This window comes from Panulirus ornatus, chromosome 8 (assembly GCF_036320965.1).
Source record: "Panulirus ornatus isolate Po-2019 chromosome 8, ASM3632096v1, whole genome shotgun sequence".
In the NCBI taxonomy this organism is placed as follows: Eukaryota; Metazoa; Arthropoda; class Malacostraca; order Decapoda; family Palinuridae; genus Panulirus; species Panulirus ornatus.
In genome coordinates, this window is record NC_092231.1 from 7,045,305 (window position 1) to 7,073,249 (window position 27,945).

The 27,945-nt window shown below is 38.7% G+C and overlaps 1 protein-coding gene across 1 annotated transcript; it reads left to right on the forward strand.

The window, feature by feature from the left end:
- Positions 1–7,370: 7,370 nt before the first annotated feature.
- Positions 7,371–18,904, forward strand: KdelR (ER lumen protein-retaining receptor). Its single transcript, XM_071664056.1, has 6 exons — positions 7,371–7,580; positions 10,507–10,607; positions 12,666–12,824; positions 14,626–14,772; positions 16,087–16,192; positions 17,187–18,904. The coding sequence occupies exons 1-6, from the start codon at positions 7,490–7,492 to the stop codon at positions 17,219–17,221; spliced, it is 639 nt and encodes a 212-aa protein (XP_071520157.1). The 5' UTR covers positions 7,371–7,489; the 3' UTR covers positions 17,222–18,904.
- Positions 18,905–27,945: the final 9,041 nt, after the last annotated feature.

Genomic DNA, 27,945 nt, shown 5'->3' on the forward strand with positions numbered 1-27,945 from the left:
TTTCTGATGTTCTTTTGAAGATGTTATTGTTGCCTGATCTGGAGTACCTTAACAAAGATTACACTGGAGATTTAACTATCAAACCACACTGATAGGAGAACCGTGGAAGCGTACTCGCGAGTACTTGTTTCATAATGAACACTGTGGATGAGATAGTTTTGATTGCCCGCTTTGTGAATTCTGCAACCATGCAAAAACTGATCACCAGTTGCCCAAGCGTTGCAGCTGAAATACAAATACATTCAAAATCATATGATAGGTGCTCAAGAGAAATATTTAGGTCCAGTACATGCAGTGTCCTCTACGCACAAGTCCCTTCTCAACAATCATCGTATGTAGAGCAGAGCCAAGTACGTGAATATGTTGGGAAGACAATTCAGCACTGATACACAGGGTCCTGTCTTCATGCTGCTCTGACTACTGCAAGGATGAGGCTGGACTTCTCAACTGTACAAAAACGGGAAGGAAAATCTGAGGCCCCTAAGTATAACGCACATTCGAGTGATTTCTTCAGTTGATATGGATATTACTGCTAAATGGGCTATAGGGCTATGAACTGCCAGGATCATCAGCTGAAGCCGTCAGCGTTGCCTACAACCACCAATCGAAAAATCTTCAACGCATTTTTCAGGCACTGAAGGTAATTCTAGGACCACATAGGAAACTTCAGTTTTCCACATTTGCTCACAAGCATTATTAATGTCAGTACAAGTTTTTTTTTCAATGTCATTGTGTAATATGGTGTCTCTAGCAACCTTTGAATGACATTCAGAAATTATTACTATTACTATTTGCATTCTTCTTCATATTATTATTATTATTATTATTATTATTATTATTATTAGTAGTAGTAGTAGTAGTAGTAGTAGTAGTTGTAGTATTGTTATTTCCTTTTCATTTGCTTAGACGAGACTGCTAGAAATTAGTCTGAACATATACTCCATTTAGTTGAAATCTTTTACGTCATCACCTTCTTCGATCCTCCTCGTCTTAGCCATAAGGTTGACATCGTCAGCAGATAGGAAGACATGATATCAGTCCCTCTCATAGATCATTGACATACATCAAAGATAACAACGTTCCCAGCTGTACCCTTGTGGAATTACATGTGTACTCTGTAGTCTCATTTTACGCATGCATCCACACCTCGTAATTTGTTTTTATTTTCAGAGGAAATTGTTTGTGCTTGGACTTATACTTTCCGATTCAACGTCTTGTACAACCACCCATACAGTGTACGATCATACAAACAACTTTGCTCTTCTCTCTCTTATGTCAAAATCCTTGGTTGTTGTTATTCAATGATGCATTCAGTCAGGATGTAATTATTCTATACAATACTTTATTTACACATACCGGTGGTTAGTCACTCTGGTCCGATATTTAAAACGTGTACTGTGACACTCATTTTGTTATCTGTGTGTATTTAAAGTTTATATTCTACATGGAGAGTGTGTGGTTACCTGGGGGTGGGATTAACGTATGTTGTACTGAACGGAAAGGAAGCTGTACGCTCGTGAGGCCCGATTACTTGATCTTTTCTCTCATAAAACCTCTTACATGATGTTATACTGTCAACATATTTAGTTTCATCACATAGTATTCTCTATCCAGCCATTTCTCTGAGAGTGTGGAGGTACTACTTGACGTCTTTATCAACACTTTACATCTTTATCAGCACGTTGTTTTGGTATCTGGTTCTTCTGTCTTTCCATCTTTTGAAGAACCGTTCATTCCTGTCATCGTTATAGTGTTCCAGAAGCTTGATGGTTTTGATCAAATCAAGGAGTCACCCCTTACTCTTCTCTCTTCGATAATGGGGAAATTAATGGTCTCTGACCTCTCACTATAACTCAGCCCCCCTTTTATTCTGGTATGATTTTTCGTACCCCCCTTTGGACCCTCTCTATTAGGTCTCTGTGTTCCTTTAAGTACGAAGGCTTAAGTCTAGTTTCGGTTTAATACATGTACACTGTGAATAGTATGCTGAAAATTTCTTCGTCCTTATAAGTAAATGCATGTCTGATAATCGCCAGAAACAATGTTTCCTTTATATTCCACCTGAGGTGCGTCTCTGGAGGCAGGCTAGGTGTCGACTTCCAAGTCCCTCCCACACATACTCCTACAGCTTATTTCCTGCTAGATGATATAAGTATCGAGGTCTTTTTATCCCCAGTATACCATCATCATTACTCTGCATCTATGGGGGCAGAATACCACGAATCATGTATCAAACTAAGGATGGAGGTTCTCTAGATCCCCTTATGACTTGAAGCAATCTTCATTATCACATACTTCCCTCATAATCGTGGCATCTCTAACAAACATATGTATTCAGGGATGATCCAGTCCTTCTGCTAAATTATTTACTTGATTGGAGGATCAGTGGTCCCAGGAGCGAGCCCTGTGGCAGACTGGTGATGACCGCAACCCATTCCGAAAAGGCTGTGCTGACTTTAGTCCTTTGTTCCCTTTCACTAGAGGGTTTCCGACTCCTTATTCCTACCTGAAAAAAATCCAGCTCCTTTACCAACGTCGTATGTGTGATATAGCGTCATATGTTTTCTGTCACCTCCATAACACAAGCCACCCATTTTCTTCTGTCTAAAACAAAGTTCCCATTCTCTAAGTCAAAGAGGTCTGTCTATGAGATCTGTTCTGCATAACCCCCTTCCCCTGAAGGTGTAGTGTCTCTTAGGTAGTTTCTCCTCTGCAATTAATTATTGATTTGTTCCCTGGTCATCTTTTCCTGCGTCTTACAGGCCACAGTCGTCAAAGAAGATTGGTCAATTGCGCAATTTCTATTCTCAGGTCTTGAATATATAGATACGAAATTTACCCTTCACCACTCCCTTGTGCACTACACTCTCCTTAGCGACGTACTGAACAATATTTCAAGTGGTGTGTCAAGGGTTTTTGCACAATTCGTTATCATGTATGGAGAAACTTTATCAAGTTAATAAAATTCATATTGGTCAAGGCGCCTTAATGGTCTACTTATACGTTTCCAAACGAGTTTATTGCTTTCCGGCCCTTCTTTCCCAACCCATCTCATTGGTTTTGGGGTTGTGGTGTCCATGAAAATTCTCTTGAATTTGTCATTCAACTCCTCACATGTTTTTAGTTTGTCCTCCACTTCCTGTCTCCCCGGAATCCCTTAGCTGCCTGTTTGATAAACAGTTTTCTCAAATACAATTCATGGAAAAATATTTGTTATTATTTGTTTGCGTTTGTATGTGTCAGTTGATAAATGTGTGTCTCTCCTAATTCGTATGTGATTACGTGTTTGTGCGCATGGGCGAAGGAGTTTTACAGTTCCGGTCCATATCTCTCAAAAGCATCCTCCCTCATCACATGTTTCTTTGCTTTGGTCACTGTGGTTACTCCCTTTTAACACAGCTTGATTCAAAAGTGTGTCACACTATTGCTCTCTGAAGTATTTCGTCATATCCTTTGTTATTCCTAAGATGTGTTCTTTAACTGGTCGCTTTATCATACCGAAGTGCTGCTCCATGTTGTCTTCATCAAACTCATGCAGGATTGAAATTATTGTAAGCACAATTCATCTTCTCAACTGTCCATCTCTCCTCTCACTTTGGTAAGTTTTTAACAACTTTCCTCTCCTTGGTTTAACTCTCTAAGTCACCAGCATTACCTTGCCATGTGCCAATTCATTGTTTTAAATTGATCATTGTAATTTATCTCCTTTACAATCCTATGAATGTATCTATCTGGAGACTATATACATAATACGTCAACGCCCAAGTCATTCACATACGTAGATTCCTTTAAGATTACTCCTTGTAAAGTGATAGGCACAGCCTAGCTAAATTAAATTTCCGATATTTGTCATCCTGCGTTTGGCTAGGTTGAGCTTCATTACCCATGTGAGTGAACCAGTGCCAAGTGGTTCACTCTACAGACTGTTAGCAATATCGAATACTAGTGACAGTCTTCACAACTTCAGTACAACACACAAGTAAGTATGATGCTTGTACTCCAGGACTGAGTTTTAGGAAACTTCACTGAACACTTTCATACAGTTTGAAAAGATACCTCTCACGTGTGTTGGTATATTCGTCCCCAGGCAGATGATATTTTATCCATATATGAATCCTCATCCTTATGCCTGCCTTTATATCTGATTCTTTTAATACTAAGTCCAAGGCACTCCGTCTCAGATCCCTTCCTGTAAGTCATGTAGCGATACGCTCTCGATAACTATTTTTAATGTCTTCAGCAGGTTAAAGAATAGAATAGAATAGAATCGGAGGTCAATTGAATGAATGACGGCTGTTTATCCATCCATTGTTCCCAGGGGATTAATAGTGGAGGCAGCAGCATACATCCCCTCCCCTCGGCTCATCTCGGGTATCTCTGGCCGCCCTTTTTGCGGGTCTTTGTTAGTGAGCACCAGGTACCCACCTAGGCAGGTCATCCGTGGTAACAGGGCGGACCTGCCACTTGATAACCTCCTGATTACGGTTTCTGCCTTATCGCTGCCTCTCCTCGTTGACCCAACATGTTATACTTCGACAGTACAACGTCCTGTATATCAATAATAAGTACTACATATACGAGGTTTTCTGTAATTTCATTAATCAGGTTTTCTGTAATATTTTAAGGATAGACTCTGTTGTGGCAGATAGACTATTCCATTCCCAGTCCTCAGGGATGATCACACTACGAGTTCACAAACAAAGGAAGTTATTCATTGGTATTAGATCTAATGGTTGAAGGTGACACCCAGCTTCAAGAGCACATCTCTGCATGTTAATAGAGAATCATACTGAGCACTGGATATCACATTAACTCTGGCAAATCCTCTAAAAAAAAATTAACGCGGTCTTTTCAATGATCGGATAGACAAAGTTCTCCAACAAGAGATTTCGTCGACTTATCTGAAATGTGTGCTTTCAGGTCAGCTTTGAAACCAACGAGATGTGTGATTCCATTTATCTGAAGCGAACTACAGAAGAAGCCTTTATGAATGATATTATATCCACCGTAAGGCAATACAGCCTTGACATATGCAAGATACGGGGGCAGGCCTACGTCATGTCGCTTGAGCGGATGGGGATTCAAATCGGGATCAAGGCTGGCTGCAGTTCCAACAGCATTTTCTATTCATTGCCGCATCCTGGATCTCTGTGTATCATTATCATCCTGCAAGACAACCATAATTCATAAAAAATGGTGCATCTCTTTAACATTTTCATTTTCTTTGATTTCTTCCATAAAGAGACACGCGATTGGGTGTTGAGAGAGATTGTGAATGGTGTACATCTTTAAAAGGTCACCACAAGACACGCTGGGTTGAACGGCACACTTGACATGACGCATCCCAGGAACTGTGTCCCTTCTTAGCTAACGCGAATGCCTAGGCCCGGGGCAGCGTCACTCCAGGGGCGGGCTCTGCAGCGTCACCCATGAGGGGGGGGGGGGGGCTGCTGCGTCACCCCTGGGGCGGGACTGCAACGTTACCCCTGGGGCGGGACTACAGCGTTACCCCTGGGGCGGGACTGCAGCGTTACCATTGGGGCGGGACTGCAACGTTACCCCTGGGGCGGGACTACAGCGTTACCCCTGGGGCGGGACTGCAGCGTTACCATTGGGGCGGGACTGCAACGTTACCCCTGGGGCGGGACTGCAGCGTTACCATTGGGGCGGGTCCTGCAGCGTTACCCTTGGGGCGGGACTGCAGCGTTACCCATGGGGAGGGCCTGCAGCGTCACCCCTGGGGCGAGCCTCCAACGTCACCCCTGGGGCGGGACTGCAGCGTTACTCTTGGGGCGGGTCCTGCAGCACCACCCCTGGGGCGAGCCTGCAACGTCACCCCTGGGGCGAGCCTGCAACGTCACCCCTGGGGAGGGACTGCAGCGTTACTCTTGGGGCGGGTCCTGCAGCACCACCCCTGGGGCGAGCCTGCAACGTCACCCCTGGGGCGGGTAATGCAGCCTCAACCCCTGGGGCTGGCCTTGCTCGGCCTGACACTAATCGTGTCAACTTTGAGCAAGAGCTGGACAATGTGTGATGTTAAAGTCGTATTAAAAATATATTCCGTTCGTGATTTTTGTGTGATAAAGATTATAGAAAAAGTTAATTGCACGTGATTCTTTGTGAATTCAAAAGAATAATTATTACTGCTATTTCGTGGTCTTTACATTGAGTTACTGTGTTGTCTTATGTGGTTTATAGCCTCACAGGTGACCTTTGAATCAAATGGTATGATTATATGTTTTTGAGCGACCCTTGAGCGCAATGTAGAGGATAATAGTTACAAAATAGCAGAAGTTATGCGCACTGTGATCTTTAGCCTTTGTATATGTTACACACAGGAATTTTTACGGAAAGTTATTGCTAGACTCAGGTCATTGGTTAATGTGCTTTTTGTTTGGTAGCTATAACTTCAGCTTCCTGTTGTCTTTGAGTTAGTTTCCAAAAAAGTTCATGGGGCCCTAAGGTCAGCCACGTATAACACGTAGAGTAGCCAGGGATGTAGTGGGAGGATCCGGACACGTAGAAAGACCAGAGATTATCCACCAATAAAAGTGTCTCGCTTAAGAAACAAGTTGTCGTATAAATCAAATATATAAAATATAGGTAAAATATTGTATGTTTTGACAACCAAACATAATATCAGTTGTCTACTGAAGATTTGAAACAAAGATAATCTTGGAAGTGAGAAGTTAGTGCGGAAATGAAAGATCTTAGCTTGGAGATTGATGAGTCAACTTTATTTGACCAAATTATGGCTATAAAACCTCTGTTAACTTTCTTTTTTAACTTTTTGAAATATGAAAGAGATAACAGGAAATGCTTCTGATTTCCTTCATAAATTTACATGCACATTTTACTCAGAATTTGAAGACCATATATAGCTCCTTGTTAAAATAAGCTCATGCTAGTACAAAAGAGAATAAAATAAGACAGATTATATAATCTATCAAGTAATGAACATCATATTATGGAACATAGAAGTCGGGAAATTAATGATCTAGTAAGAAAATGATGAAACAATACTTATTGAACATCTGGCACGCCAAAAGTTCATCCACCGTAGTACCTCAAAACATCAAGGAAAATTCCGATCTTCACAAAGTTTTGCTTCAGAAAGCATCTCGTAGATTTTCACCAACTAAAAAAAGCTTGAAAGCAAACCAGTGTCTCCCTTAAACTAAGAATCTTAAATACTACATACTGTAAATCTAGATTTACATAATCAATCAGAGGATTAATGTAATTAAAAAATCTCAGTTAACTTCAAAATTGTAACAATATGATTACATTAGGATAGATTTGAGGTAATGTGTACTAAATCATTCATGACACACTCATCATATATGCTACATGTCATGTATTTCTGACAGCTAAGTGAAGGATCGGAGTGCTCCCGCTAGCGCCACTGCCATCTGTTGACAAAGTCAGGAACGTGTATCGGGAGCCACGTCATTTGGAATTACGGACCTAGACTCCGTGTGTTAGAAAAATGAATATTTTCAGGTTGGCAGGGGATCTCTCCCACCTTTTGGCTATCATTATATTGCTCTTGAAGATCTGGTCGAGTCGATCATGTGCAGGTATGTGAAATGCATGTTGTAATTTATGTGTAAATGTTGGGGCCAAAGGGAGTAGCCCCGGTTTGTTTATCATGGCTGTGTGATGGAGCAACCAGCTGACGTTTGACAGGCCTTAAAATTTAGGCTGTTCATCCAAAGACTGACGATGCAAATTGTTCTTAGAGTTCTTTAACACCAGGTTTGGTTCCAAGCATGGATGGTGGGGGTGTTAACATGACGGGCATGCCGTCCCGTGTTTTTGGTGCAGAGATGCCATTGTTGTGGAACATGTGTTGGATGGTTTTATTTCCTATTGATGAAAATACAAGTGGGTTATATCCTCAGTGGATGTACGAATGTGTTCTAGGAGAATGATCTGTGATCTGAGGCGAGACTTGACAAAATCTTGTGTATTAAGGAAAGGAATGGAAAACATCAGTAGCTCAAAGCTCTTTCAGGAGCATTGGAATGAGGTAAGAGGTAATGACAAATACTTTAAGAAACAAGTATTGAAAACAATAGAAGGTACGTCTTGTCACTGAGAGTAGTGGACTCCAGGAATACATTTACCCAAATGAAATTGTCAGCTTAACCACATAAAACCAATTGATGAAAAAGCATAATAAGCTAGAGGCTCACTGAAGTAGAATTATTTTTAAAGGCTTGGTTATTGGTGAAATTTTATTATTGAAATGGTCAGTTGCATCATGGATTACTTGCTTTGGAAGTTAGTGATTTAAGATGTGTGTAGAGATGTATGAATCTGACTGTGTAGGACAGATTGCGTAAGTGTTTGATATAATTCGTGTGTCTTTATAGACGTTTGACTTTATACAGCGTATTTTTAAAGCTTGGATTTAGTTTAACAAAACCATTATGTTGCATGATGGTATTCATGGGAATTCATGAATTTAGAAAGAAATTAAGACATTTCTAGGCCCTACAGGCAAGTTCTCCTCTCGTATTTAGCTTCATTTGGTTTGTGTAGTGACTTCCAAACTGGATACAAACTAAGCAAGCCAAGATGATTACCTTTTGTTAGCTGCCTGCATGATGGTTGCTTTCCTAATGGCCTCATGCTGTACGGAAGGACACTTTAAAAATGATGGGATGCCATAGCATCCCTTGTTTGTTTCTTATTTACCAGATTTTAACAAAAGTGATACTAACACAATTGTTTCATTCTCAACTATACTTAATGCTTCTTTCAAACATTCTAAATGCTCCACAGCTAGGAGGATACCTTATGTTACTCTGCTACCCAAATCCTCCAACCCAGAGTCTGTTAATAATTTACACTGTTACAATCACTCCCATTCCCTGTGTAATTTGAGAAAGTTGTGTGTTTTACTGGGGCAATGCTAACATTGATGATTCAGTAGATCCTGAGGAGTTCGGAAATATGAAGTTTTCTTCCACCACTCACTGCCTTTTCATACTCTTAGACTTCATTTACCACAGCTTGAAGAGGTGCAAGGCCTCAGTGACTCTCGCCTTCATAGACTTCACAAAACTATTGAACTAGGGCCACATGGATGTCTCATCTTGTGACTGGCAGTCTCCCTCAAACTGAATTTTTGGGCAAAAGTTGTAATATTTGTTGAAATGTATGTTATTTGCTCCCAATACTGTGTGTGTATGAAATGAGAGTACAGTAAGAGAACAAAGTAGGAAGAAAGAAATATAACCACATCACCTTCTGTTATCTGGAACTATCAAACACATTGTTATATCCCTCTTGGCCCTTGAAGTGCTCATTTAGCATAAGAAGAAGTCATAAAAAAGGTAATGATATAACTTTTGTGATTTTTCTTTTATTTTTGAATGCTAATGTATTATAAGGGAAATTTTTTATGATTTTGTGCTGATAAAATTTCTGGACGATTCTTGCCATTTGGTAGTTAAACATCACTCTATCAGACATATCCGTCTGAGGCTACACTCCCCAGGGAGGTAAGAGTATTTATTTACTTGATTTGCGGTCTCACCTGATAGTTGTGGTCAGCTTCCTGAGCTCTGTGGGAGCCCTTAAGGGTCTTGGGCAGAGATATGAAGGTAAACTGCATAGACGTATTTGAAGTTTGTTTAGCTCTCTACCTACCACACAGGTTGAGGCAGCAAGGCCTACCTTCAGTAGGAAGATGTGCTTTTGGCATATATTAGATGGTGGTGGTTTGGCGGAATACCCTAACCTCCATCCTTTCCTCACCCCCATCCCTGACACCGTGACTCCTACCTCACCACTCCACCCTACATGAGGGGGCACCTCAGGAGTTTTTGACATAAATAAATACTGACGTACATGCAACATTTTGCAATTCTTCACTACCACCAAACAACTTGGTATCATCCACAAGATGACCTCCATTCTCAGTTACTCCAGGCACACCACATTTACCATCTATCTTGCCAATTTCTTCACATCCCTCCCTAACATTCATATCACCCATTACAAGCACCTTTCTCTCTTTCTCTAATCCATTTATGCAGTTATTCAAATTTTTTCAGAAATGCCTCGTTTCACTCTTACCTCTTATTGTCAATAATACCAAAACCTCAGTACACTTCAAGCGTTTTTCTTTTGTAAAAACTGTTGCCTTGTTGGAGTTGGGAATCGCCTCCCCCTTTAGTGCCACCCCTAAGTTTCAGTATTGGAATTTGTTTACTGTGCTAATTTACACTTAATGGTAGTACACAATGTAAACCACTGAAAGTTTCAGTTGATTTTTAGAGCACTGTTTGGTATATTTCACCGGAATCGTAATTCCATGTCGTGCATACAGCTGATTGCGTTATGTATTATAATTTTTCAGGTTTATATTTTGTCCTGGCTTGACAAGATTTCACTCTTGGTATATTGAGAAGTTTAATTACAGGTATTAAAATGAACTGTAAATATGAAATTTATATTGTTTGGTACTTTGTGTTACCTCTATTTTATTTGCAGGAATCTCAGGGAAGTCGCAGATGATGTTTGCAATGACCTACACAGCGCGTTATCTAGATCTTTTCACCAACTTCATTTCATTATACAATTCTACTATGAAGGTATGTATTAGAAGCAATGTGATCATTTGTCATAAAAAAAGTGTGGGTGTAAGGACTGAATGTCAAGTAAGCTGACACTATGCATGTTTTATTTTTTATTTTATGCCAAATTTTTTTCAATGATTTCATGAAATAAAAAGTTTTATAATTGGCATGATCCAATGATAATTTTTTCATAACAGGGTGTTGATATAATAGATTGTAAAATTATTAGCTGAACCAGTCAGATGTTCTATTGTCTTAGTGGGTGCTGGCTGTAGTGCCGACATTTGAGGTAGAAAAGCTTCTGCATCACCTCACAAGGTCCAAAGACAGATCATCATCACTTTAGGATAATTTAAATCAAGCTAAGCCGATCAGTTTCCTTCTTAGCCTGACCAAAGGCTATGGACTGTGGGTAGAGAGCATTGCTCACTGCCAACTTGGCAGTCACCCAGGGCAGGTTTGTGGCCTTGAAATATAGGTGCGAAACCCTCCGTGCATATTTATATGTAGAGGAGTCACCTCATGTCATTTGAAAATTCATAACTGGAGTTGAAGTATTAAGATTTGGAAAAATTCCTTCTAAAAAAATTCATAACTGGAGTTGAAGTATTAAGATTTGGAAAAATTCCTTCTCACAGTTTTTTTTTAATCAGAGAGAGAAGAGAATTTATTAGTGGGAGACAAAATCAGTATACCCTTTCCTGAAAATAATGCACAAGTGACATCTGATGACCTTACCTTGGAGATGGATCTTTAATCTTGTTACCATGGACATCCTAAGGACACTGATTCTGGAAGATAATCTGAGGAAATAGAGCCTGCTTTGTATTTTCAGTAATTATAGGAGAAACATCAAAATTATTGGTATATAATGTTCAGATGAAAAGATGATTTGTTCTGAAATTTGTGTCACTTTGAAATATGGCAACATTACTTTTTGTAATGAAGTACTGGTTGTGGAATGTGCTAAGATATTTGATAACTAAAAAATACCTTTAGAATAGGGATATTGAAAAATACTGTAACTGAATGAAGTCATAGGTACATTTTAAGAGAGCAGTTTGCCAAAACACAATACTTTCGATATGATACCAGAATATTGAGGAATTAAGCTTGAAAAAGTTACTGAATAGAAATGTAGGTATTGAAAAGCAGAATATATAATAAAACAAGTGAGTAGTGAGACTGCTATGAGTAAAGTAGAACAAACAAAGAAGTAAAAGAATTACTTTTGTGTGGTAACTTAGGATTATTCAGTCGAAGATATCATCCTTACTATCACTTAAAGGGAATCATTTCCCAATGGCTTTTGCAACATAAAATTCCAAAAATGATTAGTGTAAAACAACAAAGTAAGTTGATGACAATAGGGAGAATTCAAACACCAATGTGATTCATTGTTAAGATTGTCGGATACTGTATATGGTCATTCAAAGGACAAGTGCATGAATGATTTTTGTAAACTAGCAGGTTTGAGCCCTCTGGGCTCTCATATGCTTGGTTCTGCAGAGGGCAACCAAATCCTGCCACACCACCTTCATAATTTACCATTCTGGCCATCAATTCCTCGCTCACTGCCACCTTACCTTAGCTTCCCTGGCCACCAAACCATCTCTCGCCACCATCTTACCCTACCTTCTTGGCCACCACATCATCCCTCACTACCATCTTGCTTCATTTCTCTGCACAACCACTCTATCCTTCCCTGACCATTACACCCTACCTCACAAGTTGTTGAATATGTATGGTTGCTAAACAACAAAATATTATCATGAGTGCTCTGCTTTGTGTGGTTTGTAGTTTATTTCTTGTATATTAAATACTTAATAGTGGTAATAGATTAGGGCATCTTTTCTTTTTCATTGCTTTGGAGACAAATATAAAAGAAATTGTGCTGAATAATTGCTGTCAATAATTACCCTCCAAATAATATGTGAAGTGCTTCCCTGTGCTGAATCATTTGTATCTCTAATTACATGCCACAATATTTGAAGTGCATCTCACTTGGAGGATTTGTGTAAAGGTGATTGAAAAAATTTCATATTCTTTATTGGTTACTAATCATTGTTGCAGGTGATCTTCTTGGCTGCTTCATATGCTACTCTGTACCTGATTTACTTGCGCTTCAAGGCAACATACGACCACAATCATGACACCTTCCGTGTGGAATTCCTGCTCATCCCAACAGCCATACTTTCTCTCCTGATCAACCATGATTTTTCTCCCCTGGAGGTGAGGAAGTAGCATTTCAGTAACAAGACTTCACTACCACAGCAACAAGACTAATGTCTAGGGTTTTTTAAGTATTTGAATGGTGACTCTGCTACTTAATGGGACTTTGATTTGATATATATTATGAATTAGTGTAGGAAGGATGTTTGTGTTTTGATTATTAATGCTAAGCTTTCCAGTCGTAATAAGTATACTGTACTTGCTTTGATAAGAGCAAGGTTATTAGGTACAGTAGGGTTGAGGGTCAAGTCAATTGGGAGGTGAGTTTGAATGGAGAAAAACTGGAGGAAGTGAAGTGTTTTAGATATCTGGGAGTGGATCTGGCAGCGGATGGAACCATGGAAGCGGAAGTGGATCATAGGGTGGGGGAGGGGGCGAAAATCCTGGGGGCCTTGAAGAATGTGTGGAAGTCGAGAACATTATCTCGGAAAGCAAAAATGGGTATGTTTGAAGGAATAGTGGTTCCAACAATGTTGTATGGTTGCGAGGCGTGGGCTATGGATAGAGTTGTGCGCAGGAGGATGGATGTGCTGTAAATGAGATGTTTGAGGACAATGTGTGGTGTGAGGTGGTTTGATCGAGTGAGTAACGTAAGGGTAAGAGAGATGTGTGGAAATAAAAAGAGCGTGGTTGAGAGAGCAGAAGAGGGTGTTTTGAAGTGGTTTGGGCACATGGAGAGGATGAGTGAGGAAAGATTGACCAAGAGGATATATGTGTCGGAGGTGGAGGGAACAAGGAGAAGAGGGAGACCAAATTGGAGGTGGAAAGATGGAGTGAAAAAGATTTTGTGTGATCGGGGCCTGAACATGCAGGAGGGTGAAAGGAGGGCAAGGAATAGAGTGAATTGGAGCGATGTGGTATACCGGGGTTGACGTGCTGTCAGTGGATTGAAGCAGGGCATGTGAAGCGTCTGGGGTAAACCATGGAAAGCTGTGTAGGTATGTATATTTGAGTGTGTGGACGTATGTATATACATGTGTATGGGGGGGGGGGGTTGGGCCATTTCTTTTGTCTGTTTCCTTGCGCTACCTCGCAAACGCGGGAGACAGCGACAAAGTATAATAAATATAAAATTATATAATTTTGAGGAGAGTATTTTGTAGTAAGGTCTAATTTGCTTAAGGGGTTTATAAGATTATCCCCTTTCTAGTGTTGAATACTTACTGTTTTGCTGAGTGTAGGATGATCATCTTTAGTCACTTTTGGAGAAAGGATATTACACTTTTGTGAGAAAGCTGTTTTCAAACATGTAGAAATGTATGATTAATTTTTTTATATTTTTTTTATATTACTAATGTTTTGAAAATTGAAAAAGTCATTATCAACAAGGTGGAAATGTATGAATGTTATTTACTTTCATACTTTATTAAATTTAACTTGCAGCAAAATCACTTTGTCTGAAGGTCAGTGACAATTCTCAATAGGGCTAAAGTCCTTTCCTTCCATTGTTGAAGAAACAGCTTCACCGAAGGAGACTTCTCACTCATGGTGGAACGGTTTGCTTGTGGATTCTGGTAATATTGTTCGCTCTGGATATGTCACTACTAGTGGATAGCCTATTTGTCTGGTAGTAAAGCAGTAATGCTCAGGTCTTCATCATATTTAGAAACATCATATGTAGAAACATTTGTGTTGGATTGCTAGCATGAGTGTTAAAGTATGAATCTGTAAAATGTGAATTTAATAGTTACTTAGAAATATTTGTGGATTTTCCCTTATTCTGGAAATACCTTTTGGATACATCTAGCATGTGCCAGTATCATAAGAACTTAGTCATATTAACAAACCTTTTACTTTGCAGATCTTGTGGACTTTCAGCATCTACTTAGAGTCAGTTGCCATTCTACCCCAGTTGTTTATGGTGTCTAAGACTGGCGAGGCAGAGAGCATCACATCTCACTACTTATTTGCCCTGGGTTGCTATCGTGCCCTCTATATTTTCAATTGGGTTAGTATGTTATGATTATGTTTGCCCATTACTATAGCCAGTTTTATCTGGGGTTGATTTAGTGGTGTTAAGGGTAGGGGAGGGTTGTATTTCTTATCAAAAAACCCCACAATTAATGGAGAGCTGTACATTTAAGTGCTAGAGGACCATCCGAACCCTTTTCTTGAGGTTCATGGGTGTGATCACTTTTTGCAGGAGAGCACCCCTTTATTTTCATAAAGCTAGAAAGGTGTTGAATAGGTATCACAAGAAAAACGTTCGAATGTTGGAGTGGCCTAGGAACTCCTTAGACCTTAACCTAGTAAAGAACTTCTGGAACCTGATGAAAGTCTCAATAGCTTCCTGCAACACCTCTTCAGTGCATTGCCTCATTCAGATCAAGTCCTATGGAACCAAAATATGGAACTAGAACTCTTCAGGAACCTTGCCAATTCTATGCTCATTTGTCTGCAGATGGTAATCAAGGCTAAAGGAGAGATGACAAAACACTAAGTAATTGTGACTCGCCTTGTGCTGCAGAAGCCTTTATAAAGATCCGTAATAACACAAAGGATCTTTCAAAGATGTTTCTTGGTTTGAATTTATATATAGAGTAGATATATAATGTTAATGGCCTTGATTAGGGCGTTCACTTACCTATTCTTTCTCAGCTAACAGTTATGTAATGAAAGTACCTCCTTTGTAACAAGTATTCTTCCCTTATATCTTTACCTCTTTCTCATTACCTCTAATCCTGATGTACGTTTAGACATATCTTTCACCATCTTTTCTTGTCAGGTCTTTAGAATAATCCCTGCATCTTTTAAACATTATATCTTTTGTAATTAACATCCTTCCAGCCTTTTCTAATACACTCAAACTCCTTATTCATCTCCTTTTAATTACACATGTCCAGAATAGTTATTATGGTTTGAATATGAATTCTGATGATACATATTATTCAGAAATTTTTAAGTGATAAAGCCAGTAGTATTTGTGTTTTCCAGTTAATAGTATCCTCATCTAATGAGGCCTTCCTTGTGCAGAAGCATTTCATGCTCTGTTAAGCCATCCATATACTGATGTTAACTGTCAGAGAGAATGATGGAGATTATCTTTACTTACAAATGATATTTTTTGATTTCATATCTGTATAGGCTTTGTCACATTTAGCTTGGTTTTGATTGTATTTGGGTTTGTCTTATGAGATTTTGTGTTTAGTAATAGGTATTGATTATTTTGGTATGAGTTAGGGACGAAGTATTTATGTTGAAAAGCTTTCTTTGTTTCAGAGTATTCCACAAAGTATTTTTGCTGATTGAATTTTTTTTTCAGATTTACCGTTACTACGTAGAAGGCTTCTATGATCTGATTGCCATTGTTGCTGGAGTTGTGCAGACAGTCCTTTACTGTGATTTCTTTTATCTTTACATCACCAAAGGTAAGTTGGTTACTGAGTTTCCCAAGTTTTAGAATTAAAAAAATGGTCACATATTCCTTCATTTTCATTATTTTCATTACATTACATGTGACAGCTCAAGAATGGATATCAGTGGATATGGCTTTTCTTGATCATTTCCTGGTGCTACCTCGCTAATGCATGTATGGTAGTGGCTCAGATTTATGTGGTTGGTAAAGGTAAAAATGTGAGCAGTAGTGATGGATGTAAACAAGCCATTGGAAAGGTGCATGGATGAAAATCTTTTAGGATGGTATATCCACGTAGAATGTTTGTCGATGGTTTCAAGAAGTACATTAGAAAGCTCAATAGGGATAAGAAGATTGTGGAAGACATGGATGGATGCATTGAAAATTAATTAGGGATAGGAATACTTCAGTTTAGGATAGTAAAGGAATATTTGAATATTGTATGCAGTGAAAGCATATTGTGTAAGGTGGTGTGAATGTTGACATTGGTATCACATGAATCTAATTTGTGTGTAGAATGAAAAAGTAAGGAGCACTTTTATGAAGTTCATATTTCACTATGACTCACTGGAAATGCGTTGAGGATGTGTTTGTTTTTCCAGTAGCTGTGTGTGCCTCATCCGTCCCATGAAATTATAAATTTTTAAAGATGGATAGAATGGATTGGTTAGAATAATGATGGGATGATTGTTCCTTTCCATGCATGTCTAAACTTTTTTTTGTGCTCCCTCTGTAAGTTTTGTGTTAGGTTATACTACAATACTGCCAGGTAGGCATATACCTGACCAGTAGGTTGTGTTTTGTATGAATTGCAAAGTATTTTCTTCTTATGGGTCATTTAATGAGAATATAATGTGCTGTTTGCAATACTTTTTATTATGTTTTATAATGTAGTTTAGCAAGATACCTGTTTTATATCTTGAAGTAATGGTAATGAACCATATAACATTGAATGCATGAAAATTTATCCTTGACCCAGAACTAATGACTCTGTATGTATGTTGCAGTGCTGCAGGGAAAGAAGCTACAGTTACCTGCTTAAAGCAGTTTGGGAAGTTTTTCTGGTGCTGACTCATTCCCTGAACACTGGAGCCATGAGCATTTTGCTACACCATCCATTAATACATTTGGATTGCCTATCTGTTCTGTAGTTTATTTAGAACTGATTCCTTTTCAATTATCTCTGAAGATTTGCTGCTGTATCAACTAGCCGAACAAAGATGATTAATGGTTGGTTTCCCGGTGTCAAAATTCCCATAGAAGTATTTGAGTACTTGGTTCAGCATCCATGAAGGGATATTGTCCATTGAAACTAATAGATGTAAAAAGGGAAAAATTCTTTTTGTAAATGGAATATACAGTTTTTATAAATAAATTTAGAGTAATAGATCACTAAATATGTGTAAAGTAAATATTACCAGAAGTATGTGAAAATTAGCCAAGGATCACGGCATCAGCCTACAGCCAACAAGTGTTGACTTTGTGTCAGTGAATTGAGCTGAAACCTTGGTTGTAAGTTTTTGTGACATTCCGTGGTTACATAATTTGAAAGCACAAGTGGAAAGGATTTAGATTTGATACTTCGAGTGAATTGATTACAACAGTGCAGCAAGTACTCAGGTTTTACCTCGAACAAATTTGTTGCATATGAAAAGTTGTCAGCTCAGAACTACAGTAGCCAATGAACTTGCAACACTGAACACAGTGACTGCTTGTGACTGGATGGGAAAACTCGCACAAGAGTGATAATGCTACTGATACTGCAGTCCTATTCCAGTGCCCATCAGCATAAGCCAAATGTGTTGATAGTGTACTAATTTTAAATGTGCATTTTTTAAATGAATGTATTTCAGAATCATGGAGCACCATCTGTCCCAGTGACCAGGTGTATGTCAGGTGTAAGCTGCAAGGAACTGTAGTGAGAGAGTATATTTGTTTATTATTTTCCCCAAGCATATGAATAAATTGTTTATTTTATTTTCATAATTTTCATCTTTCATATTCTGAGTGAATGTGGCATTAGACAGTTACACTTTGTGACAAGATTGCTAATTGTTAAATGTTTCATTGGTAGATGGCAAATAACATCACATTTCAAGTTCCTGGTATATACTGATTTGCACATCTTGTCACATAAAGGTAATTCTTACTGATTAATAAATTTGTTGAGGATGATTGTCTTAAATGGGAGATTGATATCTTGTTAGGACAAAGAATACTTCTGGTATGCACCTATCAAGTTAAGTAAATGCCTTTTATTTAGGTAGCTTTTATTAAATCACATGAAAAGGACAAAGCAGTTTAATATGTTGTATAGATGCCCCTTTCTACTTTTGTTAGAACCACAGACAGTGATGGAGAAATGTGAATAGAAGGGAAGATATTGTTAACGTTATTGTGTTCACTAAAGATACCATTAATTATGTAAAATGAAAAAAGGTACCTTATTAAGAATGGCCTTTTTATATTATCTGCCAACCATTAAAAGCTTTAGAATGTTTTGTTTTAGAGAGTGTTTCACATTTTTGAATGGTGATTTCCATTACTTTCAAAGCGTTTGTGAAGCTGTGAATGTGTGTGCTAACAATGTTATCCCTAAAAATCTCCATTTCAACTGTTTCCTATTGTTAGTTTATTACCTGGAATTTTTTTTGGCAACCAGCAGTTTGTTGAAAAACTGGAGTAAAAGGTCATTGTGGTGATCATTAAAGTTTGTATAATATTTTGACATCTGTAAATATCCTTGCCACAATAAAATACAATACTTCTGCCAGCTTCTCTGTGGAACAGGGCTTTTGGTAATAATAAAGAGTCTGTAGGACTTGAAGGAAATGCTTTAGGAGGATATTCTGCAGAGGCCACTCGTGTTAGCAGTAAATGACATGTTACTTAAGTAGATAGATCTTTGTGTCTCAAAGCCATGCAGGTCATTAAAATTTCTTTGAATGTTGAGAATGTGGGGTGCTTGATACGAACTAACATTTTCAGATTTTACTGGTTCTCAGAGAAGTGGCACTCGTTTTTAAAGAATACCCGGCTTTGTTTGCTAGCTGCTGGCAAACATCTGGGCTTTTCCACACTCAATTGTTTGCTCCATCTTAGATTGGTAAGAATAGCTAATTTCCTTAAGTGGCATTGCAAGAACTGTTATAGAAGGCATTAAATTGCATACCTCTATGAACCCTTCACTATGCCCCTTGCTTGTTACTCCTGAGTCTTGGCTTATTTATGATTATGATGATCCTCCAGACATCCAGACCAGCTTCTGCAATGGATAACTGCAATATCCTGCTTCTTACCTCCCCTTAGGCATTCAATACATTGCAGCAAGATGACCCTCATGTTTATTCACTCAACCTCCATTTTGCCAGACGCCATTCCAAGCCGATGGGGTTATGTAAAATTACCTGTTTGTCATAGCTCAGTTAGTATTGGGACTGGAAACAAAGATGAGTTTGTGGTTAGTACAAAATACAACTACAGTTATTGCAAGCATATGAAATTGAATTTATTCTTTGGAAAAATTGAACTCCACAGTTTATGATTTCTTCAATCTGGTAACTGATCTCCTTGACAGTCTTGACACCCATATTCTAGGAACTATTAGGCCCATGCTGCAGGAATGTAAACATCAGAATGGAACTGGTCACATATAGAAACAAAGTATTATAGCTTACAGTGGAAGTGTGATGATAATTTTACCCGTTGTATGTGGTGTCTATGGTTTATGGTCAAAACTTGCCGTTTAAGAAGCAGACCCTCAAATGTTTGTGGACTATGAGCTTTGAAGAACCTATGCAAACTTCGAAACTGCCAAAACAAACTCGGCAGTATACTGGGTGATACACCAATTGCAGAATTGGTTAAAGACCCAGCTGCCTGTCAGAGAAAGGTGGCCAAATTACTTTAGTAGTCTTTATAATTCGTAGGGAAATGAGAAAACATTTCCCCAGGCTTTCATCTTTTCTTCCAGAGCACCAGTTGGAATGACAAATGCAAACATTTATGCATGCAAAACTAAATGTCGATATGAGGTAAATTGTAGCCCCTTTACGACACTCCAAAGTCTCATGGCTGTCCTCATGGTACCCAAAGGCTCATGGTGGCCCTCAGTACGGCCCAAAAGCTCGTGGTTGCCCCTCGGCACCGCAAAGCAAAGTCTCTTAGGGCCTTAACGGCAACCAAGTCTCATGGCAGCCCTCGCAACATCCCAAAGTCTCGGCGACCCTCATGGCACCCATAACTCGTGACGTCCCACGCAGCACCCCTCACGGCACCCAAGACATGTGGTGCCCCTCACAGTAACTATCTCATGACGTCCCTTACGGTGCCTCAGTCTTGTGGCAGCCCTCACGGCATGCCAGGGGTTGTGACCAAGCCAACTTTTGACCAGCATGCATGGCTGTATTGGGTTGCCTGAGAACCACCACTATTTTTTTTCCTGATTAATTACGTATTATTACTATGACAAGCTCCATGCTGTTTTCAGGGGCAAGCCTCATCTGTTAACATTTACTATTTTCAACCTTTCCATCTTGATTTCATTAATACAATAAACAGTTTGTGTGTGTGTGTGTGTGTGTGTGTGTTTTTCCTTGGTTATATAATTGAGGTGAAATGTCAACACAAGCTAAGGGAGCCCGTTCTGACAATAGTTCTGTGGTTATATGTAAATAATAATTATGATGGTAATGTGTGTGAAGGCGTGTATATATATATATATATATATATATATATATATATATATATATATATATATATATACGTATTTTTGTTCGTATGCGATCAGTCATGTCCACTTAAACGTTTACATTCACATATACGACCATTGTGCCATCCACTCGTTAGCATGATGGTTACGTCTGTAGGGGGTTCATATATACATATGTACATGTACATAAAAATCCATTAGACATATACCATAACCTTAACATACTACATTAGACTTATGCAGTTATGGCTATCAAAGTGATATTAAGTACTGATGATGGAATTACCCATTGTAATTATAAAAATGTAGATATTAGGCATTAACTTGTCACCACTTTGAGTACAGTTTTTGGTTTGGTGGTCACACAGATTGGGTGGTTCCCAGTCACCTCCATTGTTAGGGTAAAGATTCTTCAGTACTTTCCTGGCCTCTCTGGAGGTAAGAAGGAAGGCTTCATCAAACGTATATTTGGTGCGTGATACATGTACAAGTGCTGATGCAACTGAACTTATATGCTTTAGTTAAGTTTGATACAGAGGAAAAGTTGAGAAAGAATAGAAAAGACATATTTGTTGGGGATAAGACAAGAATGTTAACGTGTTTCCACAGGAAAATTAGACTCTTGCAGTTGTTGAAGCACAGTAGCCATATTAAGCTGTGGGAAAAGTTAGTGGGTTAAATCTTAACTAATCAATCTTTCATAATCTCCTCTACCGGAGCCTACCTTCACGCAATCCAGAGAAAGATGATGGATAATTCAAAGTGATTGAACGGAAAAAAAATTTAAATATGGCTGCAATCCATCGACACTTCCGCAAACTTTCTGTAAGTTTTCAGTGAAGTTAGTATCACTGTTATCCTTGCACCCAACTACTTTGTCTGATTTTCGATATTTCCATCATTCATCAACTCGGTACGTTGAACAAAAGATCGTTAATTCGGAGGCGCAACTGTTGTAAACACCTAACTGACACTGTGGTGGTTTGGGTTTTAACAGCTGTTCCATTGAGCGTCTGTCTCGTTGTCGCGGAATAATTATATTTCTAAACAAAAACATCACTTGAAGTGATATTTAACAAATGAATTAAGATGTAGTGCATCTAATGTAAAAAAAAACTCGATAAAAGGTCAGTGAATAATATGTTTATGAGCTCGCTTGACTAATTAAAGATGGCGAGTGAGGTCACTTGCTGGGCTACGTCACTTAAGGTTGTGTTTGCTTGTCACTCGTTTCCCAAACAGTGAATATGCGCCGATGTGTTGAAAAAAGTGTGAAAAGTCAGTGAAGACAAAAAAAGTACACTGTTTACGTAAGCATTGGACAGGATGATGGGAAGGTTAATGTTTACAGTGATTAGTGAACAACATTGAAAATATAGCACATAGTGACTGATGAAGAATGTGGTGGACATACTACTGTTCAGCAGTGAGCTGTGACCTGGCATATTTTGAAAGACTTAAGTGTTTTTCACGTCCTCCTAAAGTTGTAACCACTTTCATTTGTCTCTTCTTTTTCCCTTTTATTAACTTCTGCCTTTAATTTCACTTCCAGCCATAGTGTGTGGACTTTTGTCTATGACCGGACCCACCAACTTGCGTCTAGTTTTGCTTCAGTTCAGAAACAGCCTCTCTTAAATCAGGGTGAGCTTTCTATAAAGAATCCCTTTCCAGATGTCGTCGCATTGTTCTGATCCTCATGTATTTCTCGTCTTTGAATCATTCCATATAACTTTATTTGCTGTATAACCACTTGAATCTTACTGTTTACCTTCTTGAGGATCGGTTCTGCTTTCGGAGTGGTATTACTAAATGGAGAACTGGGTAGAATTCAATCATAATTATCTGCAGGTTAAAAGTTATCAGTTATGCATTGAATTTGTAAATTATGTATATCTGAACATGTTCTTCATAATTTTATGTCTGTTTTACCCAGCGATAGGTGATTAAGCAAACTCTCTTTTGACTTGCAGTCGCTGTGGCATGAGCCGCCATTGCTTTTAACAAGGTTCTGTAGTCCATTTCGGCCCAACCAGAACGGATAGAAAAGGTTAGGTGAGGAGAGAGCAATGTGAATAACTTTAGAACGCCCAGCAGAGGTAACGAACCACCATAAACCTTGACAAAATAATGTTAGGGCGCTCTATGTAGCAGTACCCTCTCGCCTAGCAACATCCACCGGTTACTCTCACCGAGACTTGGGTTCTCCTGTGTTGTATTTCTTGATGTATCTGAAGCTTTTGACCGGATGTGGCGTCGGAATGTGGTTTCCAAAATCTCGTTTTCTCCACTTTTTTATGTAAAGCTTCGTCAGGTTTGTCTGTTTGTCATTATTGATAGATGAATTGCTCCTTCGTTCCCAGTCAACTGACGTGTTATCAAGGTTCCTCTTTTTCCTATGAGCTTCTTTGTGACAACAATCAAGTCTCGGCAAATGATAACCCAATTCATTCATACACTAATGGACTCTGAGCATTGCTTTTCTTCACTTCTTACAAATCCGTTCTTTCTTTTCCTGCTTGATCCATGGTACATCTCGACAGAGGATGTAGGATTTCAGTGGGACAGACAGATGTAACAACGTTAAGTTGAACGCTTTTAAAACCGATTTTTTTTTCATCTAAAACTTCTTACAACTTTTCTGTCTCCTTTGATAGTTTAATGATTCTTGAAATCGACGCTACTTATAATTGGTATCTGCTTAACACACCTTGTTCATATGCTGAAGTTATATTGTTTTGTCTCATTCGTCCATTTACGGAGTAATGCTGTCACAACTGAGGTGGTTCTAGATTTACATGACAGTGTTCAAAGTAATTCGACTTAATTCTTCTAGTCTTACCTTAAACTTTGACCCACTTCTCTCTGTCACAGTGCTGGTTCTCTTTCCTCATCAACCCCAGCGAAAATTGGCTGCTTGCGTGCCTCTGTTATTTGCTAGATCATGTGATAGCAAGCAATGTTTGCGTGTCTCATTTGTGAGATCACTTGATAGGAAGCTATGCCTCATGATTATTGTTGTGTGGATGTTGGCAGCTTAAAGAATAGGTAGTTGCCGTGTTTCTCTCCCTACAACGATCAACTTAGGAATATTATCTGTTCGTGACATCTACCTCCTGCTGGCTTTTAAAAGGTAGGCCTTTCCACTTAACGCAAACACGTTATTTCTCCAGATTTCTTTACTTCTTCATGAATCTTTTTATATTAACTTGAACACTTTTATCCGTGAATAGAGCCTTCGACAATAGGAAGTAGTGAAATGTGATGTGAACCAAATGATAGAATACTACAATTTACAGAGACAAATGAAGAGTGTGCTGGATGCGTTGCTACGTATTGTTTTTACTAATCATTACGTAAATACACTGTAACGTTAGTGACTTTTGTGACTGATGAGTGATAGATACTTGAATCAAGTACAATCTCTAGACATATACAGTTCTGGAACATAGTGTGATCACTTGGAAAACAGTAGAAATAAAAATCCAGAAATCCTCGTCACTTGTGACTGATGGCTGTCCCAACCAACCCCCACGTACGTCTGGCGGTAAAAGGTAAGTAGGAAGATTACATGTTGTTAGCCAGGTTTCAACATTTTATGTTAGCTTCCTCGAACGAACAGACATTTCAGCCTAAAATACTTGATATATTTTTATGCATAATTGACCAGTCATATTTATTTTTAGAATAAGGTTAATCTGGATAGATTTGGGAAGATTAGTGATTGGCGATGGCATCGTCTTTTTACCTATATTTAATCTAAATAAGCAGAAATAGCAATGTCAAACAGCACTCGATATATGAACAATAAGTGTTACTTAAAAGCAGGTTACATATAAGAACGCAGCGCAATTGGTAGCCAGTTGTATAACTATACTTACGACCATTAGCCAGTTAGTTCGCTGTTCGATACGGAGTTCTTAATAGATAACGTATGCAGGCGAAGTTACATTACATTGAGGGTGAACGTCCATGTTTGCTTTGCATAGAATTAATTTTGATAAATGGCAGTATATATTTTAGGTCTATATAAAAAAGAGGGATTTTACAGTTTATTGTGATCTGGGAAATACCTGTGTTGGTCCTATGTAAATTATCAAGTTGCAGGATATCAACTTAAGGTGATAGTCGTATATCAGGGAAACATTAATGTAAAAGTAGTTGATATACTCGTAATATATCAGGAGGACCTATGAAAACCTCAGGTCATTTATCTTATTATTCACTACAGTCTTCTAGGTGAAATGTAAACAAACAGACGACACAGCGGCTTTATTTTTTTTTTTTTTTAAATCTTACCTGCTTTAACGTTCATGAAACAACATATTCCCTGATTTGCATAACTCTTGTCACCTTTTAATGCCGTTCTAACAGTCATACTACTATAAGGTATGCTTCGTAGGTGTTACAAACGGTAGCCAGGTAAACTTTCAATGCTTTGTTTTAAACACCTTTGCAAAAGCCGGTCGACCAAAGTTTTTGACCGACATGGATTGATATTTGCTTACAGTTTTGTGAAGGTAAGAGATTTGTCTTAATATTACAGTTTCTCTTTCGTTTGTTTGCTCCGGAAGCTAACCTGAGTTTCGCAGAATGTTGATCTACCAGTAAATTGATAAGATTAATGCAAGGATGCGAACTTTATAAGTTCCTATCCTCATGCCAAATATAGGTTTGATTTCCAGTTCAGGATCCTGTTAGTGCCTTTGCATTAAGACTCATTTTCGTCTCCCCAGTATTCCATACATTCACCATTTCCTGAGACTGTCACTTGGAAATTTTCATGTATTTATGTATGCATGGTCGATTTTTGAAGTTATTATCAGAGCTGACAGTTCTTTGTACTAAATTGCTCCACTAATTTTCTTGATGGGGATGCTTTTTTTTTTTCCTCCACTCTGTAGGTGCTTTTTGTGGGAGTATTCTCGTTGTGTTACCTTGTAATCCTGTGCCATATCTTTGTAGATTTTGATGAGCGGTGAAGCGGCACCTATATATATATATATATATATATATATATATATATATATATATATATATATATATATATATATATATATATTTTTTTTTTAAGGTGCCATATCTTTGTAGATTTTGATGAGCGGTGAAGCGGCACCTATATATATATATATATATATATATATATATATATATATATATATATATATATATATATTTTTTTTTTTTTTTTTTTTTTTTTTCCCTGGGGATAGGGGAGTAAGAATACTTCCCACGTATTCCCTGCGTGTCGTAGAAGGCGACTAAAAGGGGAGGGAGCGGGGGGCTGGAAACCCTCCCCTCTCAATTTTTTTTAATTTTCCAAAAGAAGAACAGAGAAGGGGGCCAGGTGAGGATATTCCCTCAATGGCCCAGTCCTCTGTTCTTAACGCTACCTCGCTAACGCGGGAAATGGCGAATAGTTTAAAATATATATATATATATATATATATATATATATATATATATATATATATATATTTTTTTTTTTTTTTTTTTTTTTTTTTTCACTTAGTACTTTATACCGCAGCCCTGCTCTCTCGAGTCCATGTCTTGAAGGCCGATAGTTCCATTTATCATTCTGTATACGGCAAGTCCTCGAGTCCAGGAAATTGTTTTGTTGCACATCTTTGTAGGTTTTCCATCTTTTCCATGTGTTCCATCTTGCCTGGACACCAAACATAGCTCACAATGTCCAGTTGAACTCAAACCCTGGTCTCGTATTAGTGACGGGCAGGTGATTCAAAGCACTGGATTGTTCGCCTGAGTAGTGTATGCATGGAACTTGCTCTAGTTACATTTTTGCTGTCTGTCATAGTTCCTTTTACCACCTGTACTTCCCCCCCCCCCCCCCCCCCCTCACTCTTACGCTGTTGTGTTGTGCTCTAAATTTACTGTTGTACCGCTGGATAGGATCTGGTTTACAGATATGCATGAGTTTACACTTTACTATCGATGGAATTTAAATAATCACGTGCCACCCTATTGCAGTAATAATTTCTTGGTCTTTATTCGTGAGTGATGGTCGGTGTCAGAGAAGGTCGGCACAGTTCGAATCATTACCAAATGGCGTCCTAGCTACGTCCCTTCGTTGTATATCAACTGACTACTATTTCTTTCTTGTATCTCCCCTGATGATGTGATCATTACACGAAAGTGCACTTGGGAACTTACCGTGTTTCATTTTCCCCGTGGACTCGACTCATAGGATATCTTGATCACGCGCAAAATTGTTATCCTTTCTGATATATATATATATATATATATATATATATATATATATATATATATATATATATATATATATATATATATATATATATATATCCCGTGAATGTGTCACGGTCAGGAATCGTAATGTCGCTTTCATCAACTTTACGGAATGGTTATGGTAAAGGCGCATGTAGAGGGCGGCAGAATGTCACCAGTAGGACTCGTCCCGCGAAAAGTTTTTGTCGTGACATTAAAGGTGGCCTGATTCTCGTATATCTTTTTTTGGACTTTTTTTTCCTTTGCGTCGGTAAACTTACTTTCCTTTCATGATGTTACCAAAGGCCTTGACCCTTTGACATCACACCCCAGATGATACAGCAGGATTTTTTTTTTATTATTTTTTTTTACACGTTATCCAGCGTGCCATTGGCTCCATGATTTATCACGTGTGGCTGGCCCCTCACACATAGCAGACTGTGTATGATCCGTGACTTGGTATCTGGGAGGGAACTACAGCGGCGTGGCATCGTCGTCCAACTATGTTCTTCATAGTCCTTCTCGCGGTTCCCATGGACTTACGTAATTTGTTAAGGCGACTTACGAGTCCTCGCGTCTCTCGGACTAACACGTTACCTCTTGATCAAAGGACAGGTAAACGTTGAAGCATTCTCATAAGGTTTGAAATAAGAGTTAACGTCACCGACACTCTCGTATTCAAGCGTCTGTTAACGGCGTCCATAATGTCTCCCATCATAGTGCGTACTTTCAGTCCGCTCAGTACCCGTCATGTTCGACGGAGAAATGTGCGTCCTTCAGTTCACACATCTTCCTGATGGGGGCCATCCTCT

Bases quoted from the DNA above. Each gene is read 5' to 3' on its own strand.
- KdelR (XM_071664056.1), top strand. From the start codon at position 7,490: ATGAATATTTTCAGGTTGGCAGGGGATCTCTCCCACCTTTTGGCTATC. The intron at 7,581-10,506 runs GTATGTGAAATG...TTTTATTTGCAG, and splicing joins GTCGAGTCGATCATGTGCAG to GAATCTCAGGGAAGTCGCAG. The intron at 10,608-12,665 runs GTATGTATTAGA...TCATTGTTGCAG, and splicing joins TATACAATTCTACTATGAAG to GTGATCTTCTTGGCTGCTTC.